The sequence below is a fragment of the Poeciliopsis prolifica genome, unplaced genomic scaffold (genome assembly GCF_027474105.1).
Source record: "Poeciliopsis prolifica strain line A6 unplaced genomic scaffold, Auburn_PproV2 SCAFFOLD027, whole genome shotgun sequence".
NCBI lineage: Eukaryota > Metazoa > Chordata > Actinopteri > Cyprinodontiformes > Poeciliidae > Poeciliopsis > Poeciliopsis prolifica.
Genome location: NW_026562402.1, coordinates 4925254 through 4938787, shown reverse-complemented (window position 1 = coordinate 4938787; position 13534 = coordinate 4925254). Strand labels below are relative to the sequence as shown.

Below are 13534 nucleotides of genomic sequence, written 5' to 3'. Positions count from 1 at the left end.
TCGTGTTCCTGTGGAAGAGTTCGATGGATGTAATGGAAAGGTGTCCGTTTTTCAGTCCTGCTTTGTTCTCCAAAATTACCAGATCATCAGAAACCAACATGAAGGAGGGATGTAGAAGAGTTGTGACAAGTAGCCTTTTAAAATCCTGTAATCCTTCATTCTAAAAACAATAGAAGCACCATCACAATGTCAAAACATTAAAAAAACGTAGCTTTATTTCTTGTGTATTAACCCCAAAACTGCAGGTTTTCTAGAGGTTCAGAACATCCCAGGTTGACTCAGTGACCGCTTTTTATCAATAATGGATTGCATTTTTATTTTGCACCATCTTATAGAATTGTGAATGTTTCATCTTAGACTTTGGACTGTAAATGTGTTTGTTTCTCCTGTAAGTTTTAATGTGGTTGGTCGTCTGTTCAGCATGATGACTTTTACTGCTGCTGCTCTGATCCTCGGTGGCCATGCTGAACTGGGAATGCACAGTTTCACTCATCACTGTGTTTAAAATTGAGTCACTTCATCCTGTTTGAATTTCCTATCATTCATTTTTTTGTGTGTCAAATATTGGTGAACTGAAACATCTCGTTAGTAGCTAAATTGGTATTTTATAGGTCAAATCTGACCACAAAACAAAAGTTATTTAATGTGGCATGCAATAAATGCATAAAATATTCTAATGTAATTTTTTGTTTTTTTACCAAATTTTTTTGTTTTTCCAACAATTCATTGGTTTCCAGTGAAAGTGCTGATAATTATGCATCTAAACTGGAATCTAATAACCTTAAATGTTAGATTCCACATAAGTGAATTCCCAACCATCTGACCAGGAGGATAGATGGACAGATCTCTGCTGAGATCGCTTCGCATCCCAACACTAACTCTGAAGAAGCAGAAGTCCAGATCCAAATCCTTGGTCAGACGGGCCGAGGTCACGCACGACGGGGCAAAGAGCAAAATCCATGGGAGTGGGCCGAGATCCAGATGAGCAAACAGCAATAGTCAAGTCAAAAGGGGCAAATTCGGGAAACGAGCGTATTTGCAACCATGAGGGCAACATGGGAGTGCTGGAAAACTCCTCGCTGAAAGCGTTTGATAATCTGGCAGCGTGTTTGTGACTGAGAGAAGGGAAACAATCAGGGAGCGACACAGGTGCAAAGAATAACGGAATATAATGACATGGATTGGCTCAAAACAAAAAACAGCACCATGTGATCAAACAGGAAGTAAAATGAAGGCAAAAATTTATATAAAAACAAAAAACTTGAAAGAGGGCAAAATTAATTGTCATTAAGGCCATCAGTACATTTTCTCCAGTTAATCAGACCAGTCCCTTGTTGCTGCAGTGAAGACATCAGAGCTGTGGTGCGTACTGGTCACAGTTACTGGAGTGCAGTGGGCTGAATGTTCCCCAAATTCTGTAAAAAAAACCTGATGAACGATGACCAGCACTGCCTCCTCTACTTTATCAAGAACATAGCTCGGGGGTGAGATCTCCTGTTTCATCCCAACAAGTGATGACCACGTTAATCTTCAACAGAAAGCGGTAGAGTCACGGGCGCCCGGCGGAAAAAGAGCCTGGAGCCTCTGAAGAGCTGACCCTGAAGGAGGTCGGGGAGAACAGTAGAGCTCTAAATGTTCTGAGGACAGGAAGATGGACTTGTGGTCGCTGCAGGTCAGAATGTCAGCATACCTCGGCACTCAGATGATTCCAGCAGTGCAGCCAGGATTTAAAGACAGGAAACCGAGGAGGAAGACCTGCAGCCAGTCTGGAAACACAGAGCTGAATGAGTCCAAGCGGCAGCATGGAGCAACATCAGCTTCTCTTTTCTGTGATTCTGAAGCAGCCGATCAGACCTTAAATGCAGCCCTGGTCCCGCCCACAATCCATTCAATAAGGGCACATTCTATTTTGAATGAATTATTTCTGCATTTAATCCCAGTTTTAAAAGATTTATAATGTTTAAATAATTACTTCATAAGGGTTTTTTTTTTTTTACTGATCTTAGGTATTAATTACGGATGACAAACTTCCAGGTTGTTAAAACAATCTGCCAGACCCTCATCAAACGGAAAACAATAAATCGCCCCTCATTCTGTTACTCACCCACAGTTGTTGACGGCCATTACAACAGCAACCAGCGTGAATGGGTAAGTCAGAACACTCAGTGAAATCTAGAGAAATGCAGTCAACATTAATGTACCTGCTGACCATCAGTAGCTGTCAAAATGAAAGTGCTAATAATGATAATAAACTTACGCCCATCACAAACTTTGTGTAGCTTCTTATTGTTGACGCCTGACTAAACTGAAACAAGAACAGGAGGTAAACAACGCACATTAATGAAAATGCTAAAGTTTTCCATTTAACTAATAGTATAAATTTCATGTGGAGTCCCTGACAGCTTGATGGTGCAATACTAAAATAAATGCAGAACAGAAACACTGAAACCAATGATGTGATCTTTAAAGAAGAATGGGAGAATAAGTGACAGACTGAACCGATACAAAGAGGTTGAGAGTTCAGAGTTCATGATCCTTCAGATAACCTTTAACACAAGTACTAAGAACCTGTTGGAAAACGATCTTAAAACAGCTTCAAAAGCTGTAAATACACTCACTTTATTAGGTAAACCTGTCCTCCTTCTCATTAACATAAATGTCGAATCAGCCAATCATATGGCAGCAACTCAATCCATTAAAGCATGTAGACATGGCCAAGACGATGTGCTGCAGTTCAAACCGAGCATCAACATGGGGAAGAAAGGTGATCTCAGTGACTTTGAATGTGGCATGGTTGCTGGTGCCAGACGGGCTGGTCTGAATTTCAGAAACTGCTGATCTACTGGGATTTTCACCCATAACCACCTGACAGGTGGTTCAAAAAAGAACCACCTGTCAGGTGTAAGGTGCAAATGCCTGTTGATGTCAAAGGTCAGAGGAGAATGGCCAGACTGGTTTGAGCTGATAGAACGACAACAGTAACTCAAATAACCACTCATTATTTGCAGAAGAGCCTCTCTGAAACCACAACACATCAAACCTTGAGGCGGATGGGCTACAGCAGCAGAAGACCACACCGAATGCCACTCCTGTCAGCCAAGAACAGAAAACTGGGTCTAAAATTCACACAGGTTCACTGCATTTGGACAACAGAATATTGGAAAAACGTTGCCTGGTCTGATGACTCTCGATTTTTTTCTGCGACATTCGGGTCAGAATTTGGCATCAACATGAAAGCCTGGATCCATCCTGCCTTGTGTCAACGGTTCAGGCTGCTGGTGGTGAAATGCTGTGGGGGGATATTTTCCTGGGACATTTTGGGCTCATTAGTACAAACTGAGCATCATGTCAACGCCACAGCCTACCTGAGTATTGCTGCTGACCATGTCCATCCCTTTATGACCACAACGTACCCATCTTCTGATGGCTGCTTCCAGCAGGATAACGTGCCATGTCTTTCATAAAGTGCAAATCATCTCAGACTGGTTTCAATGAGTTCACTGAACAAGACTGGGCTCCACAGTCACCAGATCTCAGTCCAATAGAACATCTTTGGGATGTAGTGGAACAGGAGATATGCATTATGGATGTGCAGCCGACAAATCTGCAGCAACTGTGTGATGCTATCATGTCGATATGGACCAGACTCTCTGAGGAATGTTTCCAAAAACTTGTTGAATCTATGCCACGAAGAACTAAGGCAAAAGGGAATCCAAACCGGTGCTAGCAAGGGGTACCTAATAAAGTGGCCAGTGAGTGTATTTCTTGAAAGAAAAGAAACAAAGAATAACAAAAAAAAAACAAATAAAGAAAGAACAATTGATAAAAGCTTGATCCATGTTAGCTAATTGAATTAGCAGTTTGAAACATTTCAAACTGAATTGTTGAGTAATGCTGTGGTGCAACATTAGATTTATTCCAATACCTCTAAAAAACAAAAAACAAAATGTGATCAAATGTCAGCCAAGATCATTTTTGGCTGGTTTAGTTTGGACTCGGACAAACTTCACTGCAACTCTTCTCGTGTTCATTTGCAAACCATGAATATCAATGCATGTTCTAATCAAACAGCATCACAGCTGGTGTACGTACGCTGTCGTCTGCAGCATAGGTGTTGATAAAGTAGCCCAGTAGGTTACAGCACCACAGGAAGAGGACGTCTCCCAGCACATGTGGAACAAAGCCGCTGCAAACGAGCACACTGTGATCAGACCGTAAGGAGTTAAACACACTGTAAGGACTGTAGAGCTCACACCACTTACGAATATAATCCAGACAATCCTTCCTCCTTCAATATCTTCACCATACAACTGAATACACCGCTGCAAATGAGAAAACACCTTCTGCAATATTTCACCAGACACAAATGATACCACATTATTACATCAAGATCAGTGATTAAAGACTTGACTGGTGGGATGAAGGAAGTGATGTCGTCGTTCAGATATCTCTGCAAAAGGTCACCCAGAATAACCTTTGAAAACCTCAACAAGAAGTCTGAACTAAACGAACATGTTAACTTCAGGTTAAAGTCTTGTGTTGACTTGTGTTCAAACAAAGAACAGTTCTAACTAACTGGAGCGATTCCTATGGATAACTGTACAAGGGAATCCAATCACTGCTGAACGACCCATCAGCATCTTTTCTTTGTCTAAACCGGTTTTAAGCCAGCTTTACATGATTATTTTTAGCACAATCCTTTTGCAGAGAGGCACTTTGACCTCGCGACACGGCGAATAAAGGGTCGTTTACAGGCAGTGCGCCGCGGACCACTAGGGGGCGCCCGGGGACCACAGTTTGAGAAGGACTCCCTTTAAATAATAATACTTTAAGGCACAAATGTTTGACCAACTTCAACTCCCTTTCTCTTACTTTTCAGTTTCTTGTAGAAAAATAAAATAAAGATATTCTGTTTCCTGGAAGTTCAGGTGGCTTAAAATTTTACCAGAAGTTTAGTTTAGAGCCAGATGTTTGAGCCAAAATATGCTAAATTATGCAAAAGTATTCATATCACTTGGTACTTTTCTGCTTTAATATCACCCTTTTTGGAGGATAATAATCAAATTTGCTAAGACCTAAACAAACAAACAAACAACAACAACATACAAACTAAATATTTCTTCATTTTGTCTTTTCTGTTGGGATTTGTGTCATTTTAGACTTTGCACTTACATATGAAACAATCAACATCTGCTGAAGCCTCATCCCACACATAGCGCCACCAGTTTTTTTGGGTGGGGGGGTTTAAGCACATGGAAAAGCTAGTTGTGTTTTTCCATGGGCAGATTGGTCTAAATGGATATCAAGAGATGGTGTCCTGATTGAGTGAGTGAGTTTATCAAATCAAATCTGCCTCTGACTTCAACATAAACAAATCACCTCAATGAAACATCTGTTTGTATGACCTCATTTGTTAAAAGTCACCAGGTAGGAGTCAGTCTGCCATGTCCAGAACGCAGAAGGACCAAGAAAGGGAGAGAACAATGCAATCTCCCTCAACGTGGATCCCCATCAGTGACTAGCTGTTCCCTCTTCTGTGTTGACTTGCAAAACTTTATAGGAAGCTATTGTTCTGAACCTGGACCAGATCTTGTGACCTTACCTGTACTCGGTCTCTCTGCCAATGAACTGGGCCATGCAGCGCACCGATATGACTGTCAAAGAAAAACAACACAGCTGATCAGATAATCTACTGACTCTGGTGTTCCTTCATCGGACTGATAACAGGGCACGCAGTCTAGGGAGCGGGAGACATATTTGTTGGTTTCACCAGTTAAGTGTTAATTTCTCCCTGCATAAAAACATTACGGCACTTTGGCTTCTGTTGTTTTGCTTGAAATTGTTTCACTTGCGCCGTCCAAGTGAAACCTTGTAAACTCCTACCATCAGTAGAGCTTTACAAGATTCTACTGATGTTGTAAAGTTTTTCTCATTTTCAAATGACAAATAATAATAAAAATAATAATTTACAATATTAAGCCCAGAACTGACCAAAAAAAAACTGAATAAGGGAAAACTTTTCTTAAACTGGTTCTACTGGTGATATGAGGCTCAGAGGAAAATTCAAAACCAGTGTAGAGGAAACCATCTTACTGAGGGCATACCATGAAAAGGATGGGTGGCCACTCTGGACAGGCACTGGAAGATCATCTCATGGGATGTCTGAGAGTAAAAGTTGAAAGAAGAAAGCCATTATGACTTTTGATTTCAACATGGCATTTTGAAACATAAGAACTGTCAGTTTAACCCTCAACTTTCTTGGATTAAAGAGATAGAAAACACTATTGCTCATGATTCTTCAGAAACCATTGACCTCTCACCTCTTGGACCAATTTCCTAAAGGTATTCTGGTGCTCATCTTTTTTGGACTGAAGCTCCCTCTGGTTATGGAAAAAAGTTGCAATTTGAATAAAAAGTTGCATTTGAGAATAATCTTTGCTATAAGATCTGTGCAGTAGAACTGCAGTAACAAGCATTCGGAGCTCTGGGAACAACATCTGAATAAATGAACATCAACACTGAACATAAGTCCATGTGGTGTTGTACAGGAAAACTTCCAAGCTCTATTAGTTTCCAAGTATGCAACAAGTGATCACCGTTGTGTTAATATGACCACAGTGTTAGTCTCTTTCTTACCCGTTTAATTTTGCCCCTGGCCACAGTGGAGATGGTGCTGGATACAATACGAGGTGAGAGACCCCGGAAGAGTCCCACCTTTCCATCCACCTTGAGAATATACTGAGCTGGAAACAAACACACCTCCTCTTAGCTGCTAGTCAGCACATTCAGTCAACATGTGAAACATGCTGCGAGAGAATATACATAGGTCACACGCTGTGCCTTTTTTAAAATGAAAAATACTTTATTTATCCCACGAGAAACTTAAATCTGCTTGTCGTTAATCCAGGCGATTGTTGAGGCCTCTGCTTGTGTCTTCTGGAGTTTCAGACAAAGCAGAAATCAAAGAACGTGATCCTCACGGTGTTGCCTCCTTTGTCCAGTCATGTGACTGCATCTTCAACTCCAACTCAACAGCAACAAGCAAACTGCAAGGGGTTGTGATATTGCGTAAGCACTTGAGTAAGCAACAATACTCAAGTGGACCGACTGTTGTCTCTCCAGGACCTTCATAATTCTGGATGTCAAGGTAACTGGTCAATTGCCAGTGACGACTGATGGGTAAGCTTTCTTTGGTGCCATAGCAGGGCAGGAACAACACTGTACTGGCTCCAGCTAAGGTGGAAGAAATGTTGCAGAACTCCACAGAGCTGCATGGCGCATGCTTTCAGGACTCAGGTTGACACTATTTGGACTCACAGCCTGGTTCCACTTCACTCGCTCAGCTACATCTTCACCTGACTTTTAGAGATGCACAAAAACAAGGACGAGACAAAGAGAGCTCCAGCATCTCCTGATTTGGTTAAAGACATCGATGGAAGCAAAAGGGTCCATTAAGGTGGAAAACAAAACACTGGATGACAGACGAGCTGTTGGTCAAAGGAAGGTGTGACGTATATTTGGCCGATGGGAGGAGAGGAGGATGCTGATCTTGCTACCGGTTGAAAAGTGTGTTCAGTTCACTGCGTCTGTCTGGACTTCCATCAGTCAGACTTTCTGCTCGAAGACTGTGATTTTCTTCATCGCTGACAAAATATATTTGATATTCTTCTGCTGGAACTTGCTCTTCAGCTTCTTCAAGTACACTGCCATGACTAAGTTGTTTTCATATACTTCTCAATAATTGCTCATCTTCCTCCCTTATTTTTTCATGTGTAGCAGTTTCTTCAGGTCACTGGTGTGACCTGGGCTTTGTCATAAAGGAAGACAGTAGTAGTGTGTTGTGGATAATGTTGTCCACATAATGTTTATACAGTCTGTCACACACTCAGTCATGGCACTGACTGAGTGTGATCTGATTTGCCAAGAGAAGATCTTGATATCAATATTTTCATAAACTATGTCCAACCAAATTGGGATTAAGTGCCCAGCGGCTCATCAAAATGTGACAGGAGGAAGCTGAAGTTGAACCTACAACCTCCTGATCACAAGACGACTACAGTCGTCCCCACAGGAGAATGTTTTGGTCTTTGGCTATCCCTTATGTAACTCACCATAGCTAAATAAACCAGGCAGGTACAGAACTGGTCTCCCAAACATTGTTGTCCCAACAGCTGGAGGGAGAGGTTCGTGTCCCACCTGGAAAAAATGAAAAAAGGGAGAAAACACAAACTGATCTGAGGTGGAGGCAGAGGAGATCCTCGCCCTGTGAGAAAAAATACTTTAGTATACTTCAAACACACTTACACATGCGTAAGTGCATCTTAAGTATACCAAGTATGATCATACTTATGATACAGTATTACCATCAAACACATTGGATGATCCAATGTGTTTGATGGTCTGTACAGATAGATTAGATATACATCTATAATCCACCTCTTCTGTCTCATCTCTATATATTCTCTATGTACCTGAATGAGCAGTTTGACGTAGAGCAGCGGGTGTGTGATGGCAGTGACACTCGCCCCCAGCAGCACAACGGCAGCGTCCACTTCCACGGGAGTGGAGGGCATCCTGGTCAACGGAGGCTTCCAGCGAGGGCTCCTGCTCCACGGAGACCCATCTCTGGTGCCCGAAACGCCCAGAGAGGGAGAATCAGCTGGAGCTGACGTGACTTCCGCTCCGAGCTCTCAGCCTCAAACTCCGAGAAGTTCAGCTAAACTAATGTGTCTGACTATAAAAAAAAATAAACGAATGAAAAACAAATAAATAAATAAATAAATATATGAAGCAGCTCACGTCCTTTACCGCAGCGTTATTTGGTTCAAAGCCGATGGCTAGGCTCTCTCGGCGGAACAAAAACAACTGGGCGGAGTCTATCCGATGACGTCACGTCGTTAATGATCTCGGGCGACCAGACGTTCTTTCGTCAAGATGGCCAGATGTTACATGATGCGTTCAAAACATTCAGACCCTGGTGAGAAAAACATATGGATACTTTAGTATATTTCAAACATGATTAAATTTGTGTAAGTGCATTTTAAGTACACAAAGTATTAAGTGTAGTACATATAAATGAAGTACTCTTACAGCATCCTTGTACCAATTATGGCATTATAACTTTAAACACACTTTTAACAGCATAACTAGATAATGCTGTTATCTAGTATTAAGATCACAACATCTTCAACAATATTAAGATACTGTTCATCTTAATTAAGATGTATATTAAGATACTTGGTAATATGAATTAATTAAGAACAGTATCTTAATTAAGATAGATACTTATTAAGTACCTATCTTAATAAGTATCTATTAAGATACCGTTCTTAACTAAGAACAGCCGTTGAACAGATACTGTTCTTAAGTAAGAACAGTATCTTAATTAGGAATACTGTTCTTAATTAAGATTCTGTTAATCTTAGTTAAGATTAATTACTGTTATTTAACTGCAGTCAGAGTTAAGAACAATATCTTAATGTTGTTATTTTAATAACAATAAAATATTGTATTACATTATCAAGATAACAATACTGTTATTATTATGTTAACAATAGTATTGTTGTACTGTTATTAACAGTATGATGATTTGTTAATAACAGTATTATACTGTTATAACAAATATACTATTATTAACAGTATAGTAATACTGTTATTATGTCAGCTTTTCGTGTGCCAGGCTACTGCTACCACTGTGGGGAAGATGGATTTTTCCCTATTGTCAAAAGAAAAAGGGAAAAAATCCATATTTTTGAAAGGGAGTTTTGTCAAGGATCTCCGTCAGAATGACTGGGACCGTTTCTGCACGAGCAGAAATGACTTCTCTCTGTCAGACATTCATAGATCTTTGTATTAAAGGAATCACTGCATCAAAATATTTATTGGTGTTGTTTATAGAGTGCAGGCCTTGAAGGCCTGTTTTAATGGAACATATAAATTGAGTAGAGCTGTATCTTCCTGCTCTAATCCTGCATATTGGCCCTTATCTTCGGACACATAAAACTAATGCTTTAGGTTCATCTGGAGAGCATGTGATTTAGGATATGGCTAATATCTGGATAGATCAGCTTTATCTCCAGGTCCAGGGAAGGGATGGAATGGCTTAAATGTATTTGTGATTTTTGACTCTCATCATTATCTGGTGAAAAAAAGGTTGGCATATCGAACCAGAAGCAGAAGTTCCAACTTAAATGAAACTTAATTTGTCATAAGTAATGAAATTAAGTTTATTCAAGTAAATATATGAAGTTTAGGTTTTTATGTTAAATGTAAAAAGTAAGTTGGCAAACTTAATTTGATTACATTTTTTATTATTATTATTTTAGACCTCCATTTTCTTCTTAGTGAAATAATAGAAATTGTTTTCAAACCCTAGTGCACATTTTGACATGGCCTTTCTTGTAAGGATTTATTGTAAGTTATATCATCACCTTATGTGTATGTTAAGATTGGAAACAGTCACAGCTCTACTCAATTTCTAACAGCATATTTACTGATAACTAGCTGACATTTGTACCTCAACAAATGTGGCTTGTTGAACCAAGAGAACTCCAAGACTATTTACCGGTGTCTCCGCCTTGTGCCAAGAACTGTACATTTTTCCCACATAAAAAACAAAACACGTGAACTGTCCCCAGATTTTGACCACAGAAGTCGCAAAACATGAAACGTGGCCACCTAAAAAAAAGGCACAGTTGAAACCAGATATACCAGGAAAAGGATACAAACATCTCTCTCTGTCTGTATGGATAGATTGAGATCTATCGGTAAAAGAGTTTGTTTACACTATCAAAGTGTTAGAATTGCGCAATAATTCCCCATGTTGAAATTCCCCCCTAAGTAGTGGGGAATTTACTCTTAAAGTGTAACACAATTTGCTGTGGAGTTGTAAGTTTCTCACCTGCAGTCAGAGTTATTGTAGAATCAAGGTTTAGATCCAAATACATAAAACATTTTGAAAACTCATTGTTTTTGCAAATTTGTCAATTTGTTTTGTAAATCCAACATAACATATGCTGCTTAAAAACTACTACTACTTTAAAAAGCATTGTCATTTTTTAAAAATGATAATATTTTCTGGCATCAGTTGTAATTTTCAGTGTGAAACTGATTTCCAGCCGACGGAGGGCAGCAACGCTTCCTTCAGGCTGAATGTTTTTCTACAACGCTGAGTTCCCAGGATTAGGGCGCAGCTGTAAATGTGACAGGACATCATGTCCCGAACACTGTGTGCTTCTGTACAGTGTGCCGCAAGAAAAGACCGAGCCGCATTGAACCCGTTAAAGCGAGCCACTCAACTGAGCAATGCATTCACTCAGTTTGCATCTCGGCATCTCAGTTCATGGCTTCACATTGAGGTCAGTCGGTACAAACACTGTGTTTGCACAACAACACATCTCCCCTATTTTAAAATCTTACCATGCAAAAGTACAACGCCTGTAAAAAGTATAGGCCCTTGGGAAGTTTTACCTTTTAACTGTGCTTAAAATTAGTCATGAGCAGCTTAGTGTGACATTTTTGACAACAAAAATGTTTAATGTATAAGTAAAACTTGATTTCTTCAAAATAATGAACATTTAGAAAAAACATGTAACCTAAAATAACTGTGTAAACATTCATCCCCGTCCTGTCCGCATTTAGTATATGCACCTGGGATTTGACTGGGCCACTCTAGAACATCCACCTTGTTGTCTTCAAACCATCTCTGTGTAGCTTCAGCTGGATGCTTCAGGTTGTTTTCTGGCTGGACGGGAAATGTTACCTGAAGCCGTAGTTCTATAATGGAAGCTAATTTTCCTCCAGGATTTTTTTGCTGCATTTATTTTACCTTCTACCCAGGGCTTGAGAGGCATTATGGCACATTGTTCGATCCTCCATTCACTGACATGAGACTGGCATAATTTAGCCAAATAAATATGACACAAATCTTTTTTGTCAACCCATTCATCAGTTTTCCTGAGGGATATACCTAATCCAGTGAGTTAGAGATAAGCCAGCGGAGATGAATATAGGCCAAGGGCAAGGAAATAAGAACATTAAAACACAGTGGCAAAAAAGAGAAGTACTAATAAGTTGTAGTCCAGACTAGAATTAATTTCTGTTCCAGTTACTAAAATATGATGTACAAGAAGATTGAGCTTTTGCATTTGAATGTTGGCCTCATCAAAAACACCTCTGAATTAAATTTTGCCTTTGCTTGTTTATTTTGCTTGTAAAATATGGATAAATATACTATCTTTGTGTGTCGTGAACATACTGGAATTTTATCTTTTCAGCATGCAGTCGAGTTCTCGAGAGTTTGTCTTGGATGTGTGAAAGGATTGTCTTTATGTGTCTTCCTTCTCCGGGGAGCTCCAGGACCGACTCCGGAGAGCCCACAGCGTCACCACGGCCCCTTCACAGCCCCTTCACAGCCCGGCCAAGTCTCACTCTCAGCGAGGCGTTTCAGTGCAGTTGTTGTCCTGGACACCACAATTTCATCCAAGCCCTGAAAAATCATCTATTTCTTAAGATCCTGATCCTGATTGTTCATAATTGTCTCTGCAATATTGTTTGATATTTATTTAAATATACTTATTTACTTTTTTTTTTTGCACTGCCTTTGAGAGTTGCTATTTTTTAATTTTCGTTTTTTAAATGTCTTGTACAATGACAGTAAAGAAATTCCGATTCAGAGGAGTGACTGCCGAAAGTCAATGACTCGATGCAATCTGCTGGGTTCCCTTAGATGCAAAATTTTCAAAACTGTTTTTTTAATAATGAACTGAATTACTGCACTGTTTGAGAACCAGGATCAAATGGAATGAATATATATTTTTTGTGAAGAGCCTCAAGACAACATTTGTTGAATACTGATGGTATAGAAAAGAAAACTGAACTGAACTGAAAAGACGGCCTGGTCGCTTGAAAGGAAAATTTAAAAACATGGTACTGCATTAAAATCATAAAGCACTGAAAGGTGAATCCATTTATAGAAAATGAGACAAACTGTGCGATAACTGCAGACTTGTTTGGAGTGATAACTTTGTTTTTCCTGCCGTGTTGTTATTAAAAGAATAACCATCATCTGGGCCAGTCCAGGCTATGTGGAGCAAGCTACAGGGCATTTAAAGTTTGTTCTCACAGCAGATTAAAGGCAGGTGGATTAGGATTACTCCGATCCATGTGTGTCTGTCCACACTTCCAGCTGCCTCATGGGAGAAGTGAGGTCAGGAAGTGACGATCGCTGGGATTAAAGCGCTGACTTCGGTCAAAGGACAGACCGAGTGCACATACACACAGACACACACACAACGTCACAATCTGACGTTAAACGAGAGCCGGTGGTAAAATGTCAACAGTTCAAACACAGTTCATGAGTGAGTCTGAGCTCACGTTTAAAACATGAATCAGTGAACTATGTACCGTCAATTTGAGACTGATGTTCATCTCTGAGGTTCATCTAACAGTGATTTTAAATGACCCAATAAATATATTGTGAATGTATGAATTCAACAATTATAAAATATCTAAATGGTTCTTCCAGCTGCCTGTT

At 39.9% G+C, this 13534-nt stretch overlaps 1 protein-coding gene across 2 annotated transcripts; it reads right to left on the bottom strand.

Annotated features, from left to right (window-relative positions):
• Positions 1–192: 192 nt before the first annotated feature.
• LOC129371733 (mitochondrial carrier homolog 1-like) lies at positions 193–8948 on the bottom strand. 2 transcript variants are annotated; one of them, XM_055048506.1, is made up of 12 exons: positions 8472–8947; positions 8112–8196; positions 6637–6743; positions 6321–6380; positions 6105–6162; positions 5603–5654; positions 4263–4322; positions 4093–4186; positions 2258–2305; positions 2105–2172; positions 1691–1766; positions 193–1598 (listed from the first exon to the last, which is right to left on the bottom strand). In XM_055048506.1, the coding sequence occupies exons 1-12, from the start codon at positions 8571–8573 to the stop codon at positions 1524–1526; spliced, it is 885 nt and encodes a 294-aa protein (XP_054904481.1). In that variant the 5' UTR covers positions 8574–8947; the 3' UTR covers positions 193–1523. The 2 variants fall into 2 exon arrangements, with proteins under 2 accessions (XP_054904481.1, XP_054904482.1); XM_055048507.1 differs by lacking the exon at positions 6321–6380 and having other exon boundaries at positions 8472–8948.
• Between the last annotated feature and the right edge of the window lie 4586 nt (positions 8949–13534).

What these genes read in the sequence shown, in the direction of transcription:
- LOC129371733 (XM_055048506.1), bottom strand. Translation starts at nt 8,573, where the DNA reads ATGCCCTCCACTCCCGTGGAAGTGGACGCTGCCGTTGTGCTGCTGGGG. An exon ending in ACGTCAAACTGCTCATTCAG is followed by an intron (nt 8,197 to 8,471) that starts GTACATAGAGAA and finishes CATTTTTTCCAG; the next exon opens with GTGGGACACGAACCTCTCCC. An exon ending in GGAATCATCTGAGTGCCGAG is followed by an intron (nt 1,599 to 1,690) that starts GTATGCTGACAT and finishes GACCTCCTTCAG; the next exon opens with GGTCAGCTCTTCAGAGGCTC.